The sequence below is a fragment of the Triticum aestivum genome, chromosome 2A (assembly GCF_018294505.1).
Source record: "Triticum aestivum cultivar Chinese Spring chromosome 2A, IWGSC CS RefSeq v2.1, whole genome shotgun sequence".
Lineage (NCBI taxonomy): Eukaryota > Viridiplantae > Streptophyta > Magnoliopsida > Poales > Poaceae > Triticum > Triticum aestivum.
In genome coordinates this window covers 628,454,706-628,475,044 of record NC_057797.1, presented here as the reverse complement: position 1 = coordinate 628,475,044, position 20,339 = coordinate 628,454,706, and the positions used below count along the sequence as shown (strand labels likewise).

Here is a 20,339-nt window from a genome sequence, read left to right as displayed (position 1 = left end):
ACTTATGCATAGGGGTTGGCACACGTTTTCATCTTGACTCTCTGGTAGAAACTTTGGGGCACTCTTTGAAGTTCTTTGTGTTGGTTGAATAGATGAATCTGAGATTGTGTGATGCATATCGTATAATCATACGCACGGATACTTGAGGTGACATTGGAGTATCTAGGTTACATTAGGGTTTTGGTTGATTATAGTACGAACTCTTTAATAGATCGATCAGAAAGAATAACTTTGAGGTGGTTTCGTACCCTACCATAATCTGTTCGTTTGTTCTCCGCTATTAGTGACTTTGGAGTGACTCTTTGTTGCATGTTGAGGGATAGTTATATGATCCAATTATGTTATTTTTGTTGAGGGAACTTGCACTAGTGAAAGTATGAACCCTGGGCCTTGTTTCAACGCATTGCAATACTGTTTGTGCTCACTTTTATCATTAGTTACCTTGCTGTTTTTATTATTTTAGATTACAAAAACTATTATCTACCATCCATATACCACTTGTATCACCATCTCTTCGCCGAACTAGTGCACCTATACAATTTACCATTGTATTGGGTGTGTTGGGGACACAAGAGACTCTTTGTTATTTGGTTGCAGGGTTGCTTGAGAGAGACCATCTTCATCCTACGCCTCCCATGGATTGATAAACCTTAGGTCATCCACTTGAGGGAAATTTGCTACTGTCCTACAAACCTCTGCACTTGGAGGCCCAACAACATCTACAAGAAGAAGGTTGTGTAGTAGACATCAATAGGTGGTCTCAAATAATGAAGGCCCGTCCATCTTGGAGAATAGGATAGAAGATTATGTTCCTGCTTTTCCATGGCTCTAAAGCGAATATCCTATTTATTGACCACATTGCGAGATGCAGCCGCTTTCAGAAGGTTGTGGATGCGCGGGGTGGTGCCTGGGCCTTGTCCTGGGGCTTGGCGGCCTCACCCTTGGTTAACTATAGGCAAAGTAGCACTGTTCGAGGCGTGCTTTGTACGGTTGAACCTGTATAAGTACTCATACTGCTTTCAGCTATGGTTGTTAAGTGCCCCTGCTGGTTTCAGTTAAGGTTGTTAAGTACTCCTGATGCTTTTACAGTCTGTCGTGTTTCTTCAGTACTGTCTTCCTCCAGCCGCCAAAACCAAACCAGCGCCGGCGGGGCCGCTTGCTTCCGCCTCCCATGGCTGGCTGCACCTCAGCTCACGCATCGCCGCCCCACCATCTCCTAAATCATTACCGCCGACATCCTCCACACGCTTTTCTGCACTTGCCGCGGCGCCGCCCTCTCGCATTGTCAACATGGTCAACAAACAACAGGAATCAGTAGAAGTACGTGGAGAGGATGACAGTAGGGGCCCAGCATGTCAACATATGGAAAAAGAAAATGCTTCCTCCTAGTGGTTTCCTGACATCTAGGACCCACGACATTGTCAGCGTATATAGTCAATAGACAAGAGAACAACACAAGATTGACTGGCACCTGGGACGTAGTTGCTCGAGCAGTATTTTTTTTGTTATTGTTGAGACGGAGCAGGGTTTCAACTAGGCTGTGGCCCGTCTAGCCCAGGCTTATATTTTATGTTCACCATATGACCAGCCTAGCTATTATTTCTTTGTGAAAATGAGCCCAGTCTATTTTTTCTAAAAATGAGCCCAGCTACTTATTTTTCTACGCCCTGATGGGCTGCAACTATTTCAAGACGCCTGCAAATCTTGAAAGTGATATGAAATGGGTTGTAAATATTAAAGTGGATGACAAATTGGCAATTACTTTATAATTTCTGAACTTTTTCACATTTTCAGATTCCTATTTCACTGGGCTTTAACCTAATTTAAATATATCTTCATAGTACTTTAAATCTGGCTCGGCATTTTGGTATTAAAAATAGTTTGGAACCCATAGAAATAAGCAAACTTTCGTTTAAAGTTTTAACCATAGCCCTGGCTAACAAAAAATCGGACTGCAATAAATTGCATAAGAAGTTGAAATGAGCTATATATAAATTATTAAAAAAATAGGGAATGGTCTGACTTGTGGTCCTACTAAGTTGACGCGTTCTTATTATATACGTCAACAAATGATTCTAGCAGACGTAACCCTTGGATGTCAATCCAACGGCCGTCGTGTTTCTTCAATCTCTGATCTTCTTGCTCTAGCTGCCAAATCCAGCACCGGCGGGACTGCCTGCTCCCTCCTCCCATGGACGGTTCTGTTGCCGCGTAGGCCTCACCGCCCCCTACTACTCCCAACACTAGCTAGGCCATCCCTCTACTCACCAACATCCCTCCACTGTTGTGGCTTTGCCGCCTCCGGGTCATTCCCTTCCTGGGTCTCGCCGTCGTCCATCGCGCTGGTGTTCTCGGCACGGCGTGGTCAACATTGTCAACAAACGACAACATCGGAGGAGGGATGTACATGGAGAGGCTGACAGTTGGGACCCACATGGTCCATGGCCACACGCAATCAAGTACCTCCTTATTATGCCAAAAAGAATGAATACTCCCGCTGACATCTCGGACCCACCAGCTATATCTTCACACGCAAGGAAGTGCCTCCTTATTAAGCACAAAAAAATGAATACTCCCCTGCTAGCTGGGCCCCACCATAGTGGGAGGCTGACTTGTGGGCCTACTAAGTTGACGCGGATGGAGGGCTTTGTCAACTTATTCAACAAACGATTCTATCACCAGTGACCATCAGATTGTTAACATCCAACGGTCGTCCTGCTTCTTCAATCTCTGATTTTCTTGCTCCAACTGTCCAAACCACTGCGTGCTCTTGCCTCCCGTGGCAGGTTGTGCTGCCGTGGAGGCCTCACCGTCCCCTACTACTCTCACCACTGGCCAAGCCCTGCGGCGAGCAGCCTCAAACAGCAGCCGAACTAGTGAACCCTCATACTCCTCTCCGTGTGGGCATCCACTGCCGCGTCTTCCCTGGCTCCATGTCGCCCCCTTCCTAGGCCTTGCCGTTGTCCACCGCCCTGGTGCTCTCGGTGCGGCGTGGTCAACATGGTCAAGGAACGACTTCCATCGGAATACTACTGTACGTGGAGACACTGATAGCTGGGTCCACGACCGTGCGTCCTTATTATGCGGAAGATAATGATTCCTCCACCTGACAGCATGGACTCATCAGATGGGCCACCGTATTTCACGAAAAAAACGTTTCCTCCCTGACTACTGGGACCTACCAGCTACATCTTCGCACGCAAGGAAGTGCGTCCATATTACGGGCAAAAGAAATGATTCGCCCCCTGACTGCTGGGACCCACGAGCTACATCTTCGCACACAAGGAAGTTCCTGATAGTCGGGACCCACATGGTCGAAGCATACGTAGCGTTGTCTTTCTGGTCATGAACGTGTACATACATACTGGTCGATCGGTCTGTCTGCAGGTTGCATGGATGAACCGTGGTCGTGTAAGGAAGGGCACATGTCGTAGTAGAGGCGCGCACGTGTCGTAGTAGAGGCACGCACGTAGCATGTACATGTACATACAGTGGCTAGGGTGCAAGAAAGTAAATACGGCCATGTACGTACATACGAGCGGGGTCTCGAACGCCTACTCGCGCATACGCACGGCCAGAGCTCATGTACATGGCTGGGTCGGAACGGAGAAACTGTGTCGTCGTCGTGTTCATGGGGAGGCAACAGAATGTGTTGTGTTCATCGGTAGGCAATGAAATACGTGGTGTTCATAGGGAGCCAACCGGCTTAGACAGAACAGCCGATCAAAACAAGGCCTAGCGTACCGCAGAACGGAGGAAATGGCCTTGTGTTTGACCGGCCACGGTCGAAACAGGATCCTGTTCATCGGGAGGGGTCTGGCATACTGCAAAATGGAGGAAACGAACTTCTCTTGGACATCCTATGGTCGAAACGGGGTCCTGTTGACTGGGAGGGGTGTGGCGTACTGCAAAACGAAGGAAACGGACTTGTGTTGGAGCGCTACGGTTGAAATAGGGGTCCTGTTCATCCGGAGGTGTGGCGTACCGCAAAACGGGACTCCACGGGATATTGTTCATCTCCACCGTCGACCTCCTCCAGCCTCCACGGGCTACTGTTCATCCACTGTCGACCTCCTCCAGCCTCCACCTGTGACTATTCATCCACGGGCTCTTGTTCATCCAGCCTCCATCGCTCCTCCACCGGCTACTGTTCAACCAGCCCTCTCCACGGGGTCCTGTTCAATCACCCCTCCACAGGCTACTGTTCATCCAGCCCTCCACCGGCTACTGTTCAACCAGCCCTCCATGGGGTCCTCTTGATCCAGCCCTCCACGGGGTCCTATTTATCCACCCCAACCGGTTCGATCGGGGTCCTATTCATCCAGCAGCAACAGCCTCTACTACCACGGGGTGCTGTTCATCCAACCCCCCACCGGGAACTGTTCGTCCAACCCCCCCCCCCCAACAACACTCACTATTCATCCAAAGGCAGGATCGATCGGCTTCAGTTAGCAGCAGTAGTGAAGGAATCACTTGGGTTCAGTTAACAGCAAGGGATCGATCGCTCGGGTTCAGTTAGAGCCCAATGCCTCGCTTAGGTTCAGTTAGAGTGCAACGCCTCGTACACATGCGCGTACGTACGAGAGAAACGCGCATCGCTCGACCACGGACCACCCACCATAATCGGGAACTCACCCGATATTTTCCTCGCCCTCGCTTCTACCATGGTTTTTTCCGTCATGGACGGCCCAAAGAATGTCATGCAGCTACATCTCCGGCCCGCCCAGGACGAAAAGCCCATTTTCTGTCATGATTTTTTGTCAGAGAAGTAGGAGCCCACCATATCTATGATGATACCGGGTTTTGTCACAATTATCGTCATAAAAATGTTATAAGCATGACAGGAAAAAATTCGTTCGGCCCAAAGTGTCACGGATATATCTTTTTTGTAGTGGAAAGAGGGGAAGAGAGAAAGGAAGGGGAGGGATTCGGCCTCCCCCTTCCTTCTCCCCTCCCTCCTCCTTCCTTGCCCCTCCAGATGAATATGGAAGGGGGAGGCCGAATTGGGAGGCACCCAAGTAGGAATCCTCCTACTTGGGGCGCCCCTTTGGCTGCCTCTCCTCCCCTCCAACCTATATATATGAGGGGAGGGCACCGCTAGAACATGCAACATTGATTCCTAGCCGTGTGCAGTGCCCCTCCACAGTTTACGCCTCCGTTCATATTCACGTAGTGCTTAGGCGAAACCTTGCGCGGATCACTTCACCATCACCATCACCACGCCGTCGTGCTGATGGAACTCTCCCTCAACAATTTGCTGGATCAAGAGTTCGAGGGACGTCATTGAGCTGAACATGTGCAGAACTCGCAGGTGTCGTGCGTTCGGTGCTTGATCGGTCAAAACAAGAAGTTTGACTGCATAAACCGCATTGTCAAATGCTTTTGCTTTCGGTCTACGAGGGTACGTGGACACACTCTCCCCCTCTCGTTGCTATGCATCTCCTATATAGGTCTTGCATGAGCGTTGGAATTTTTTTGAAATTGCATGATACGTTTCCCAATAATTAGTTCCTTTGGTTATCCGATAATGGATAGCAGAAAGATTCCCAACCTCTTTCTGCAAGGAGTGACTTTGAGTTATTGAATCCAAGAGAGGGAGTGCACTTGTGACAAGGGTTTCTACCAAGCTTTGTGAGATAATTAAATTCTAGTTTTAGACCAGATAGCAATCAAGTTGCAATAGAACACAATTATAATAAAAAGAGCCATGGGTATGAGGACTTGATTCTTACAACCATATATTTGTGATCGGGATCATCATCATCTTAATTTGTGCTCCAAAAGACAAACGTTAAGATGTGCTTACAACATATCAAAGTGGGGGATGTGTCCAAATTATGTCTTGACCAGAATGCGCCCTACATCAAGAGTGAGTTGTCCAACCATAGGCCCTTCCCTTCTAGAATGGGAAGCTTCAAGGATGATCTCTTCGTGATGCTCCACTTGAACTTGCACATGGAAATCTTGATGACAATCACCACTTGATGTCACCCTCCATGGGTTGTATGGCATCTTCCTATTGACGCAAACCCATGGAAACATACCTAACCCCACATAGAACTCTCACGTAGACCATGGGTTAGGACACAAAGCGTAATGGACAAAACTTACCATACCGTGGGATACATCTTCTATGCTTTGTGTGTTGATCAACTTGAATCACTCTCTGTACTTAGTCTTGATCAAGCTTGAATCTTTCCAACTCTCTTCATTTGGATGATGTCTTGAAGGTAAACATGAATGATCACACAATCTTCTTCTTCAAGACATGCTTGCAATAAGCCCAACTTTGACATGACCAATCATTGCTATACATCTCCTAGATAGATCTTGCGTGAGCATAGGAACTTTTTTGAAATTGCATGCTATGTTTCCGAATAGTGGCATCCGATATGCACGAGTAGAACACAAAGAGTTGTGGGCGGTGATCGTCATAGTGCTTACCACCAATGTCTTATTTTGATTCCGTGGTATTGTTGGATGAAGCGGCCCGAACCAACCTTACATGACCACGTTCATGAGACCGTTTCCACCGACAGACATGGAACTAGTTTTGCATAAAGGTGGCTGGAGGGTGTCTATTTCTCCAACTTTATTCGAATAAAATTTGACTGCGGCCGGTCCTTGTTGAAGGTTAAAACAACAAACTTGATAAATCACCTTGTGGTTTTGATGCGTAGGTAAGAACGGTTCTTGCTAGAAGCCCGTAGCGGCCACGTAAAACTTGCAACAACAAACTAGATGACATCTAACTTGTTTTTGCAGGTCATGTTATGATGTGATATGGTCAAGACAAGATGTGATATACGTTATTGTATGAGATGATCATGTTTTGTAGAAGTTATCGGCAACTGGCAGGAGCCTTATGGTTGTCGCTTTATTGTATGAAATGCAAACGCCATGTAATTTCTTTACTTTATCACTATGTGTTAGCGATAGTTTTAGAAGCAATAGTTGGCGAGACGACCACGATGCTACAATGGAGATTAAGGTGTCAAGCCGATGATGATGGAGATCATGACAGTGCTTTGGAGAAGGAGATCAAAGGCACATGATGATGATGGCCATATCATATCACATATTTTGATTGCATGTGATGTTTATCTTTTATACATCTTATTTTGCTTAGTACGATAGTAGCATTATAAGATGATCCCTTACTAAAATTTCAAGGTATAAGTGTTCGCCCTCAGTATGCACCATTGCAATAGGTCATCGTGCTGAGACACCACGTGATGATCGAGTGTGATAAGCTCTATGTTCACATACAACGGGTGCAAGACAGTTTTGCACATGCGGAATACTCGGGTTAAACTTGACGAGCCTAGCATGTACAGACATGGCCTCAGAACACTAGAGACCGAAAGGTCGAGCGTGAATAATATAGTAGATATGATCAACATAGAGATGTTCACCATTGAAGACTACTCCATCTCACGTGATGATCGGACATGGTTTAGTTGATATGGATCATGTAATCATTTAGATGACTCGAGGGATGTCTATCTAAGTGGGAGTTCTTAAGTAATATGATTAATTAAACTTAATTTATCATGAACTTAGTCCTGATAGTATTTGCATATCTATGTTGTAGATCAATAGCTCGCGTATAGCTCCCCTGTTTTATTATTGATATGTTCCTAGAGAAAACTAAGTTAAAAGATGATAGTAGCAATGATGCGGACTGGGTTCGTGATTTGAGGATTATCCTCACTGCTACACAGAAGAAGTATGTCCTTGATGCACCACTAGGTGACGAACCTGTTGTAGGAGTAGATGCAGATGTTATGAACATTTTACAAGCTCAGTATGATGACTACTTGATAGCTTAGTGCACCATGCTTTACGGCTTAGAACCAGGACTTCAAAAATGTTTTGAACGCCATGGAGCATATGAGATGTTCCAAGAACCTAAAAATGATATTTCAGACTCATGCCCGTGTTAAGAGGTATGAGACCTCCGACAAGTACTTTGCCTACAAGATGGAGGAGAATAGCTCAACTAGTGAGCATGTGCTTAGAATGTCTGGGTACTGCAATCGCTTGAATCAAGTGGGAGTCAATCTTCCAGATAAGATAGTGATTGACAGAGTTCTCTAGTCACCATCACTAAGTTACTAGAACTTCGTGATGATCTATAATATGCAAGGGATGATGAAAACGATTCCCAAAATCTTCACGATGTTGAAATCAGCGAAGGTAGAAATCAAGAAATAGCATCAAGTGTTGATGGTTAACAAGACCACTAGTTTCAAGAAAAAGGGCAAGGGGAAGAAAAGGAAACTTACAAAATAATGGCAAGAAAGTTGCCACTCCCATGAAGAAACCCAAAGCTAGACCCAAGCCTGAAACTGAGTGCTTCTACTGCAAAGGAAATGTTCACTTGAAGTGGAACTTCCCTAGATACTTGGCGGATAAGAATGATGGCAAAGTGAACAAAGGTATATTTGATATACATGTTATTGATGTGTAGTTTACTAGTGTTTATAGCAACCCATCGGTATTTGATACTGGTTCAGTTGCTAAGAGTAGTAACTCGAAACAGGAGTTGCAAAATAAACAAAGTCTAGTTAAGGACGAGGTGACGATGTGTGTTGGAAGTAATTCCAAGGTTGATACGATCACCATTGCACACTCCCTCTACCTTCGGGATTAGAATTGAACCTTAATAAATGTTATTTGGTGTTTGTGTTGAGCATTAATATGATTAGATCATGTTTATTGCAATACGGTTATTCATTTAAGTCAGAGAATAATTATTGTTCTGTTTATATGAGTAAAACCTTCTATGGTCATAAACCCAATGTGAATGGTTTGTTGAATCTCTATCATGGTGATACACATATTCATAATATTGATGCCAAAAGATGCAAAGTTGATAATGATAGTGCAACATATTTGTGGCACTGCCATTTAGGTCAAATTGGTGTAAAGCTCATGAAGAAACTCCATGAGGATGGACTTTTGGAATCACCTGATTATGAATCATTTGATGCTTGCGAACCATGCCTCATGGGCAAGATGACTAAAACTCCATTCTTCGAAACAATGGAGCGAGCCACTGACTTATTGGAAATAATACATGCCGGTGTATGCGGTCCAATGAGTGTTGAGGCTCGCGGCGGGTATCGTTATTTTTGACCTTCACAGATGATGTGAGCAGATATGGGTATATATACTTAATGAAACACAAGTCTAACACATTTCAAAAGTTCAAAGAATTTCAGAGTGAAGTGGAGAATCACCGCAACAAGAAAATAAAGTTTCTATGATTTGATCGCGGAGACGAATATTTGAGTTACGCATTTGGCCTTTATTTAAAACACTGTGGAATAGTTTAACAACTCACGCCACCTGGAACACCACAGCGTAATGGTGTGTCCGAACGTCGTAACCGTACTTTATTAGATATGGTGCGAAATATGATGTCTCTTGCCCATTTACCACTATCATTTTGGGGTTATGCATTAGAGACATCTGCATTCACGTTAAATAGGGCACCATCTAAATCCGTTGAGATGACACCATATGAACTATGGTTTGGCAAGAAACCTAAGCTGTCATTTCTTAAAGTTTGGGGTTGCGATGCTTATGTGAAAAAGCTTCAGCCTGATAAGCTCAAACCCAAATCGGAGAAGTGCGTCTTCATAGGATACTCAAAAGAAACTATTGGGCACACCTTCTATCACAGATCTGAAGGCAAGATCTTTGTTGCTAAGAATGGATCCTTTCTAGAGAAGGAGTTTCTCTCGAAAGAAGTGAGTGGGAGTAAAGTAGAACTTGATGAGGTAATTGTACCTTCTATCAAATTGGAAAGTAGCTCATCACAGAAAACCGATCCCGTGATGCCTACACCAACTAGAGAGGAAGCTAATGATAATGATTATGAAACTTCAGATCAAGTCACTACCAAACCTCGTAGGTCAAGCAGAGCATGTTCCCCACCAGAGTGGTACGGTAATCCTGTCCTGGAAGTCATGTTACTAGACCATGACGAACCTACGAACTATAAGGAAGCGATGATGAGCCTAGATTCCGATAAATGGCTTGAGGCCATGAAATCTGAGATAGGATCCATATATAAGAACAAAGTGTGGACTTTGGTGGACTTGCCCGATGATTGGCAAGCCATTGAGAATAAATGGATCTTCAAGAGGAAGAAGGATGCTAATAGTAGTGTTACTATCTACAAAGCTCGACTTATCGAAAAAGGTTTTTGACAAGTTCAAGGTGTTGACTACGATGAGATTTTCTAACTTGTATCGATGCTTAAGGCTGTCCAAATCATGTTGGCAATTGCCACATTTTATGAAATTTGGCAAATGGATGTCAAAACTACATTCCTTAATGGATTTATTAAAGAAGAGTTGTATATGACACAACCAGAAGGTTTTGTCAATCCTAAACATGCTAATAAATGTGCAAGCTCCAGCGATCCATCTATGGACTGGTGCAAGCATCTCGGAGTTGGAATATACACTTTGGTGAGTTGATCAAAGCATATAGTTTTATACAGACTTGCGGTGAAGCCTGTGTTTACAAGAAAGTGAGTGGGAGCACTACATCCATTCTGATAAGTATATGTGAATGACATATTGTTGATCGGAAATGATGTAGAATTTTCTGGAAAGCATAAAGGAGTGTTTGAAACGAGCTTTTCAAAGAAAGACCTCGGTGAAGCTACTTACATATTGGGCATTAAGATCTATAGAGATAGATCAAGATGCTTGATAAGATCTTTCAATGAGTACATACCTTGACAAGATTTTGAAGTAGTTCAAAATGGAACAGTCGAAGAAGGAGTTCTTTCCTGTATTGCAAGGTGTAAAGTTGAGTAAGACTCAAAACCCGACCACGACAGAAAATAGAAAGAGAATGAAAGTCATTCCCTATGCCTCAGCCATAGGTTCTATAAAGTATGCTATGATGTGTACCAAACCCATTGTGTACCTTGCCATGAGTTTGGCACGGGGGTACGATAGTGATCTAGGAGTGGATCACTGGACAGCGGTCAAAGTTATCCTTAGTTACCTAAGAGGACTAAGGAAATATTTCTCGGTTATGGAGGTAATAAAGAGTTCGTCGTAAAGAGTTACGTCGATGCAAGCTTTTACACCGATCCGGATGACTTTGAGTCTCAATCTGGATACATATTTAAAGTGGGAGCAATTAGCTAGAGTAGCTCCATGCAGAGCATTGTAGACATAGAAATTTTGCAAAATACATACGGCTCTGAATGTGACAGTCTCGTTGACTAAACTTCTCTCACAAGCAAAGCATGATCACACCTTAGTACTCTTTGGGTGTTAATCACATAGCGATGTGAACTAGATTATTTACTCTAGTAAGCCCTTTGGGTGTTAGTCACATGGCGATGTGAACTAATCACATAAAGATGTGAACTATTGGTATTAAATCACATGACGATGTGAACTAGATTATTGACTCTAGTGCAAGTGGGAGACTGAACGAAATATGCCTTAGAGGCAATAATAAAGTTGTTATTTATATTTCCTTATATCATGATAAATGTTTATTATTCATGCTAGAATTTTATTAACCGGAAAATTGATACATGTGTGGATACATAGATAAAACACAGTGTCCCTAGTAAGCCTCTACTAGACTAGCTCGTTAATCAAAGATGGTTAAGTTTCCTAACCATAGACATGTGTTGTCATTTGATGAACGAGATCACATCATTAGGAGAATGATGTGATGGACAAGACCCATCCGTTAGCTTAGCATAATGATTGTTAAGTTTTATTGCTATTGCTTCCTTCATGGCATATACATATTCCTTTGACTATGAGATTATGCAACTCCCGGATACCAGAGGAATACCTCGTGTGCTATCAAACATCACAACGTAAATGGGTCATTATAAATATGCTCTACAGGTATCTCCGAAGGTGTTTGTTAGGTTGGCATAGATTGAGATTAGGATTTGTCACTCTGAGTATCGGAGAGGTATCTCTGGGCCCTCTTGGTAATACACATCATAAGAAGCGTTGCAAGCAATGTGACTAATGAGTTAGTTGCGGGATGATGTATTACAGAATGAGTAAAGTGACTTGCCGGTAACGAGATTGAACTAGGTATGAAGATACCTACAATCGAATCTCGGGCAAGTGACATACCAATGACAAAGGGAATAACGTATGTTGTCATTACGATACGCCCGATAAAGATCTTCGTAGAATATGTAGGAACTAATATGAACATCTAGGTTCCGCTGTTGGTTATTGACCAGAGAGGTGTCTCGGTCATGTCTACATAGTTCTCGAACCCGTAGGGTCCGCACGCTTAACATTCAATGATGATTTTGTATTATATGAGTTATGTGATTTGGTGACCGAATATTGTTTGGAGTCTCGGATAAGATCAAGAACATGACGAGGAGTCTCGAAATGGTCGAGAGGTAAAGATTCATATATAGGACGATAATATTCGGACACCGGAAGTGTTCCGGGGGTACTGGGTACATATCGGGTCACAGAAGGGGTTTCGGGCATTCCCCCGGCAACTACATGGGCCTAATGGGCCAAGAAGGGGACAAACCAGCCCCTAGGGGGCTGGTGCACCCCATGTAGGCCAAAATAAGGAGGAAGGAAAGAGGGGAAGAGAGAAAGGAAGGGGAGGGATTCGGGCTCCCCCTTCCTTCTCTCCTCCCTCCTTCCCCCTCCGGATGAATATGGAAGGGGGAGGCCGAATTGGGAGGCGCCCAAGTAAGATTCCTCCTACTTGGGGCGCCCCCTTGGCTGCCTATCCTCCCATCCAACCTATATATATGAGGGGAGGGCACCACTAGAACATACAACATTAATTCCTAGCCATGTGCGGCGCCCCCCTCCATAGTTTACGCCTCCGGTCATATTCACGCAGTGCTTAGGCGAAGCCCTGTGCGAATCACTTCACCATCACCATCACCACGCTGTTGTGCTGATGGAACTCTCGCTCGACATTTTTCTGGATCAAGAGTTTGAGGGACGTCATCGATCTGAACGTGTGCAGAACTCGGAGGTGTCGTATGTTCGGTGCTTGATCGGTCAGAACAAGAAGAAGTTCGACTACATCAACCGCGCTGTCAAACGCTTCCGCTTTCGGTCTACGAGGGTATGTGGACACACTCTCTCCCTCTCGTTTCTATGCATCTCCTAGATAGATCTTGCGTGAGCGTAGGAATTTTTTTGAAATTGCATGCTACGTTTCCCAACAATTAGTTCCTTTGGTTATCCGGTAGTGGGTAGCAGAAAGATTCCCAACCTCTTTTCCGCAAGGAGTGACTTTGAGTTATCAAACCCAAGAGAGGGTGTGCACTTGTGACAAGGGTTTCTACCAAGCTTTGTGAGAGAATTAAATTCCAGTTTTTAGACCAGATAGCAATCAAGTTGCAATAGAACACAATTATAATAAAAGAGCCATGGGTATGAGGACTTGATTCTTACAACCATATGTTTGTGATCGGGATCATCATGATCTTAATTTGTGCTCCAAAAGACAAACATTAAGATGTGCTTGCAACATATCAAAGTGGGGGATGTGTCCAAATTACGTATTGACCAGAATGCGCCCTACATCAAGAGTGAGTTGTCCAATCGTAGGCCCTTCCCTTCTAGAATGGCAAGCTTCAAGGATGATATCTTCGTGATGCTCCACTTGAACTTGCACACGACAATCTTGATGACGATCACCACTTGATGTCACCCTCCATGGGTTGTATGGAATCTTCCTATTGACGCAAACCCATGGAAACATACCTAACCCCACATAGAACTCTCACGTAGACCGTGGGTTAGTACACAAAGCGTAATGGACAAAACTTACCATACCGTGGGATCACATGATCCCACTCAGTACATCTTCTACGCTTTGTGTGTTGATCAACTTTAATCAATCTTTGTACTTAGTCTTGATCAAACTTGAATCTTTCCAACTCTCTTCATTTGGATGATGTCTTGAAGGTTAACATGAATGATCACACAATCTTCTTAAAGACATGCTTGCAATAAGCTCAACTCCGACATGACCAATCTTTGGATAATTCCTTGAAAAGCACCTTGGCCAACACATAAACTCCTTGAAACCAACAAATGGACTTCAAGAAAAGACTATGAACAAAACCTACGAATATAACTCAAGGCAACCAGTACTCCATAGAGATTGTCATCAATTATCAAAACCAAACATGGGGGCACCGCATGTCCTTTCAGAAGTGCATCTTCATAGGATACCCTAAAGAGACCATTGGCTATACCTTCTATCGCTGATCCAACGGCAAGATCTTTGTTGCCAAGAATGGGTCCTTTGTAGAGAAGGAGTTTATCTTGAAAGAAATGAGTGGGAGGAAAGTAGAACTTGATGAGGTAATTGTACCTTCTCCTGAATTGGAAAGTAGCACATCACAGAAAGTAGTTCCAATGATGCTACACTAGCAAGAGAGGAATATAATGATGATAATCATGAAACTTTGGATCAAGTTACTACTGAACTTCATAGGTCAACCATGACACGTTCCACACCAGAGTGGTACGGTAATACCGTCCCGGAAGTCATGTTATTAGATAACGACGAACCTACAAACTATGAAGAAGCAATGATGAGCCCGGATTCCGACAAATGGCTTAAGGCTATGAAATCCGAGATAGGATGCATGTATGAGAACAAAGTATGGACTTTGGTGGACTTGCCCAATGATCGACAAGGCCATTAAGAATAAATGGATCTTTAATAAGAAGACATACATTGATGGTAATGTCGCTGTCTATAAAGCTTGACTTGTCCCAAAAGGTTTTTGACAAATTCAAGGAGTTGACTACGATAAGGCTTTCTCACCCGTAGTGATGCTTAAGTCTCTTAGAATTATGTTAGAAATTGTCGCATTTTATGATTAGGAAATCTGGCAGATGGATGTGGAAACCGGTTTCCTTGAGGAAGAGTTGTATATGATGCAGCCAAAGGTTTTGTGGATCCTATGGATGCTAAAAGGTAGGCAAGCTCCAGGGATCCATCTATCGACTGGTGCAAGCATCTCGGAGTTGGAATAAACGCTTTGATGAGGTGATCAAAGTTTTTGATTTTATACAAACTTACGGAGAAGCTTGTATTTACAAGAAAGTGAGTGGGAGTTCTATAGCTTTTCTGATAAGTATATGTGGATGACATATTGTTCATTGGAAATGATGTAGAATTTCTAGAAAGCATAAAGGGTTATTTGTAAGTAGTTTTTCAAAGGAATACCTTGGTAAAGTTGCTTACATATTGGGCTTCAAGATCTATAGAGATAGATCAAGACACGTGATAAGACTTTCACAAAGAGCATACCTAGACAATATTTTGAAGGAGTTCAAAATGGATCTGTCAGAGAAGGAGTTCTTGCCTGAGTTGTAAGGTGTGAGGTTGAGTAAGACTCAAAGCTTGACCAAGGCAGAAGAAGAAGAAGGATGAAGGTCGTCCCCTATGCCTTAGCCATAGGCTCTATGGTGTGTGCCATGTTGTGTACCAGATCTTTTCAGCACCTTGCCATGAGTCTGGCAAGGGGGTACTAGAGTGATCCAGGAGTAGATCATTGGACAGGGGTCAAAATTATCCTTAACTACCTAAAGAGTACTAAGGAAATGTTTCTCGTTTATGGAGGTGATAAAGAGTTCGTCGTAAAGGGTTACGTCAATGCAATCTTTGACACCGATCCGAATAACTATGAGTTGAAAACGGACACGTATAGTGGAGCAGCCTTTTCGAATAGCTCCAAGTGGAGCGTGGTAGCAACATCTGTATGACATAGAGACTTGCAAAGTACACACAAATCTAAATGTAGCAGACCCGTTGATTAAAACCTCTCTCAGAAGCAAAACATGATCAAACCCATAACTCATTGGTGTAATCACATGGCGATGTGAAGTAGATTATTGACACCGGTGCAAGTGGGAGACTATTGGAAATATGCCCTAGAGGCAATAATAAAATGGTTATTATCATATTTTCCAGTCATGATAAATGTTTATTATTAATGCTAGAATTGTATTGACCGAAAACTTAAATACATGTGTGAATACATAAACTACACTGTGTCCCTAGTAAGCCTATACTAGACTAGCTCGTTGATAAAAGATGGTTAAGGTTTCCCAATCATAGACATGAGTTGTCATTTGATAATGGTATCACATCATTAGGAGAATGATGTGATGGACAGACCCAACCGTAAGCTTAATCAGATTGTTTAGTTATTTGCTACAACTTTCTTCATGTCAAGTATGTGTTCCTTCGACCATGAGATCATGCTACTCCCGGATACTGGAGGAATTCCTTGTGCGCTATAAAACGTCACTTCGTAACTAGGTGATCATAAAGGTGCTCTACAAGTATCTTCGAAGGTGTCTATTGGGTTGCATGGATCGAGACTAGGATTTGTCACTTCATGTGACGGAGAGATAACTCTAGGCCCTCTCGGTAATACAACATCAAAAGAAGCTTCATGTGACTAATGAGTTTAGTCACATGATCTTGTATTAAGGAACGAGTAAAGAGACTTGTCGGTGACGAGATTAAACTAGGTATGGAGATACCAACGATCAAATCTCGGGCAAGTAACTTATCGCTGGACAAAGGGAATTGCATACGGGATTGACTGGATCCTTGACATCGTGGTTCAACCGATAAAGATCTTTGTTGAATATGTAGGAATCAATATGGGCATCCAGGTCCCGCTATTGGTTATTGATCGGAGAGGAGTCTCAATCATGCCTGCATGATTCTCGAACTCGTAGGGTCGAACACTTAACGTTTGGTAGTGCTAGGGTAGTATTGAGATATTAATAGTGGAAAGTCGGAAGATTGTTCGGAGCCCTAGATGGGATCCGGGACATCATGAGGAGTTCCTAAATGGTCCGGGGATAAATATTTATATATAGAAAGTTGTTGTCGGCGTTCCAGGAAAAAGATCGGTTTTTTCAGTGTTGTGTCGGGAAGCCACCGGAAGGTTCCAGAGGGTTCCGGAGGGGTCCATAAGTCCTCGGAGGATTCCACGACGTCCCATATAGTAACATGGGATATAGGGGCACCCTAGCCTTAATAGGCCAGAGGCACCAGCCCCTACAAGGTCCATGCGCTTGGGGAGGGGAAACTCTAAGGGGGAGGGCCTCCACTTGGCTTGGAGGGCACTCCCCCCCTGGCCGCTGCCCCCTGCCTTGGGAAGGGGGCTAGGGTAGCCACGCCCCTCCCTCAACCCTATATATGATGGCGAGGCGTAGGGGGCATCCAACCCTTCTACGCTTGCCCCGTCTCCCTCCCGTTACTCCTCTTCCAGGTTCCGTCAGTGCTTGGCGAAGCCCTACCGGAATTCCACTACCACCACCACCACGCCGTCGTGTTGGTTCAGATCTCATCTACCTCCTCTTCCTCGCTTGCTGGCTCAAGAAGGAGAGGACGCCGCCGAGCCATATGTGTGCTAAACTCGGAGGTGTCGTCCGTTCGGCACTAGATCGGATTGGATGGCGACGAGTACGAATACATCAACCACGTCACGACGCTAGCGCTTTCGGTCTACAAAGGTATGTAGACACAGTCCCCCGTCGTTGCTATACATCTCCTAGATTGGATCTTGGGTGTTTCGTAGGATTTTTTTGGTTTTTCATGCTTCGTTCCCCATGAAGCGGTTGAGGGGTCAGGAATTGGGCGGAGGCGCGCTAGGAAACAACCATGGTTAGCTCCGAGCAGAGGAAGGCGACGAGGGTCGCCAAGGGCAGCAGGCCCGCGTCGACGGCTACCACCATCGTCGCTCAACATCCTTACCCCGCGGCAAGGGTCGGCACGGCAGCAGGCCCGCACCAGCGTCCACCACCACCACCGGCGCTATGGAGACTGGTGGCGCCATGCTCCACCGCGCCACCTCCACCCGCCCCTTGCATACGTCGAGCGTCGAGGGATTCTCCTTGCCGCGTTCCCCGGCGAGCCGCCGCAGCTCCTCCCCGCCACCCCGCCACCATTCCACTCCCTGCCACGGCTCCTCCCCACCGCATGTGCTCCTCCCCACCGCGCGCACTCCTCCTTTGCCGCGGCTCTTCTTCGCCGTTGCCGCTGCCGCCATTCATCTCTCCTCTGGATCCCGCAGTGAACGGTGAAAGCAATTCAGCTCAAAAGTTTTCGCTGTTGACCTTGTAAGATGATGCGCGCAGAGATTTGTGCTGCTGATTAGACGACTACAAGGACGTTCGGGCGTCCAGCCCGGGTACCTGATGTGAGGTACTTATCATTTGGATTATTATATTTTGAGACTCCGAATAAACAAGCAACGAATTCCATCTAAAAAAGAACTCTCTCCGTTCCAAATTACTCGTTGAAGAAATAGATGTATCTAGAACTAAAATACATCTAGATACATCCATACATGTGTAAAGTAATTCGGAACGGAGGGAGTATCAAATAAACCCACTGATGGGCCACTTGGCCATATGCATCAATGTAGGTAGAGATTCCCTAATGCTAAAAGAAAGAAAATTGCGATAAAGTCGTTGCCTCGTCGGCGGGGTAGTACTACGACATTGGGACGGAAAAAGAAAGCAAGGTGCGGTATCGTGCAGCGAAGGGGATGCCACGTCGTGCTCCGCTGCTCGCGCTAAATATGGAGTATTGTCCAATCCCCACCTCACACAGCACACACGCACTGCGCGCCGGCGAGCCACGCAATGAAGCCCCCCGGCCGCCTCGCCACTGCCGCTGCAGCGGCATTGCTCGTCGCCACGTCGCTGCTGGTCGCCACCCTCCTCACCTCGCCGCTGCCGCTGCTGCCGTTGCTCCCGTGCCTGCCCGGCGTCCTAGCCCCCTCGGGCGTCGGGTACGAGCCTTCAGGCCTCGCCGCGCTCGCCGACGCCGCCGTGTACTACGCCAGCACGCGCACCGTCCCGCAGCAGTCGCGCGCCGAGATCTCCCTCTCTCTCGACGTGCTGCGCCGCCGCGCGCCGATCCGGCTGCTGGTGTTCGGCCTCGGCCACGACTCGCGGCTTTGGCACGCGCTCAACCCCGGCGGCGTCACGGTCTTCCTGGAGGAGGACCCGGAGTGGTACCGCATCGTGCGCGCTAAGTCGCCGTTCCTGCGCGCCCATCTGGTCACCTACCGCACGCGGATGGAGCACGCCGACCTCCTCTTCGACTCCTACAAGAACTTCTCCTCCTGCGTCCCGGGCGCCGGGGCCGAGGCCGCCGACGCCCCCGTGCAGGTCCGCGACAACGCGGCGTGCCCGCTGGCGCTGCACAACCTGCCGCCGGAGGTGTACGAGAACGAGTGGGACATGCTCATGCTGGACGCGCCCAAGGGGTACTTCGCGTCGGCACCTGGCAGGATGGCGGCGATTTGGACGGCGGCGGCAATGGCGCGGGCGAGGCGCGGCGAGGGGGACACCGACGTGTTCCTGCACGACGTGGACCGCAAGGTGGAGAAGAAGTACGCCGAGGAGTTCCTCTGCGACATGTTCCGGGTGGGAAGGGCCGGCCGGCTCTGGCATTTCAGCATCCCGCCGGTGTCACGGCGGGGGAACACGACGGCGTCCGGCGGTGGCAAGAGGCCTTTTTGCTGACGATGCAAATTCCCGAGCGGTTTGAAAATGGCATTGTTGCTGTTCAGTCATGTTCGTCTTGTGTGTTGAGCACAGCACATGTCACATGTGTGCTTAGTTTTGCCTGTTGCGCAATAAGGAACCTCACACGTGCTTCGCTTGTGGGGAGGTGCGTCGCAGAAGTGGGCCGCATGGACAAGATCTTGTCGTGGGATGGCATGACAGATACAGATCGTGGCATAAATGGGTCATGTTAGTGGTTGTTTGGAAGCTAATGAGGATTTGTAGAAAAATGAGTTGATTTTTAGACAGACCGGTTTTATCAAATTTATTTAGTGATTTTTGTAAAAAAAAGGTGAAACAATCAGTTATATGGAAATTATGTTTGGGGTTAAAAAGCGCAAAACTAGTCCACCGAGTTCGATGTTTGGATTTTTTGACGTTGTAGCATGACGCTATCTCACACCCAGGACCGTCTGTCCGGACGATGACGCAAGATGGTAACTATTCGGTCAACTCCTGCTACGGCGCGCTGTTCTTCGGTTCCACCTTGGCACCGCACGGGCGCCAGATCTGGAAAACATAAGGTGTCACTCTGGATCAAGTTCTTTGTGTGGCCGACGAACCTTGACTGGTGCTGGACTTCGATGAGATCGACTCATCATGGGTTGCCTCACGCCGACTCATGCGCCCTTCGCGGCCAGGAGCGGGAGACCACGCATCACCGTCCCTTCTTTCGACAGGTTTAGCATGATCTTGTGTGTTGTGCTACCGTTCCTGCACTGATCG

The 20,339-nt window shown here is 46.0% G+C and overlaps 1 protein-coding gene across 1 annotated transcript; it reads left to right on the top strand.

The window, feature by feature from the left end:
- Window positions 1-18,507: 18,507 nt before the first annotated feature.
- LOC123185752 (probable methyltransferase At1g27930) lies at window positions 18,508-19,929 on the top strand. The gene has a single exon (XM_044597579.1). The coding sequence runs from the start codon at window positions 18,684-18,686 to the stop codon at window positions 19,569-19,571; it is 888 nt and encodes a 295-aa protein (XP_044453514.1). The 5' UTR covers window positions 18,508-18,683; the 3' UTR covers window positions 19,572-19,929.
- Window positions 19,930-20,339: the final 410 nt, after the last annotated feature.

Excerpts from the sequence above, each read along its gene's own strand:
- LOC123185752 (XM_044597579.1), top strand. The coding sequence starts at position 18,684 with ATGAAGCCCCCCGGCCGCCTCGCCACTGCCGCTGCAGCGGCATTGCTC.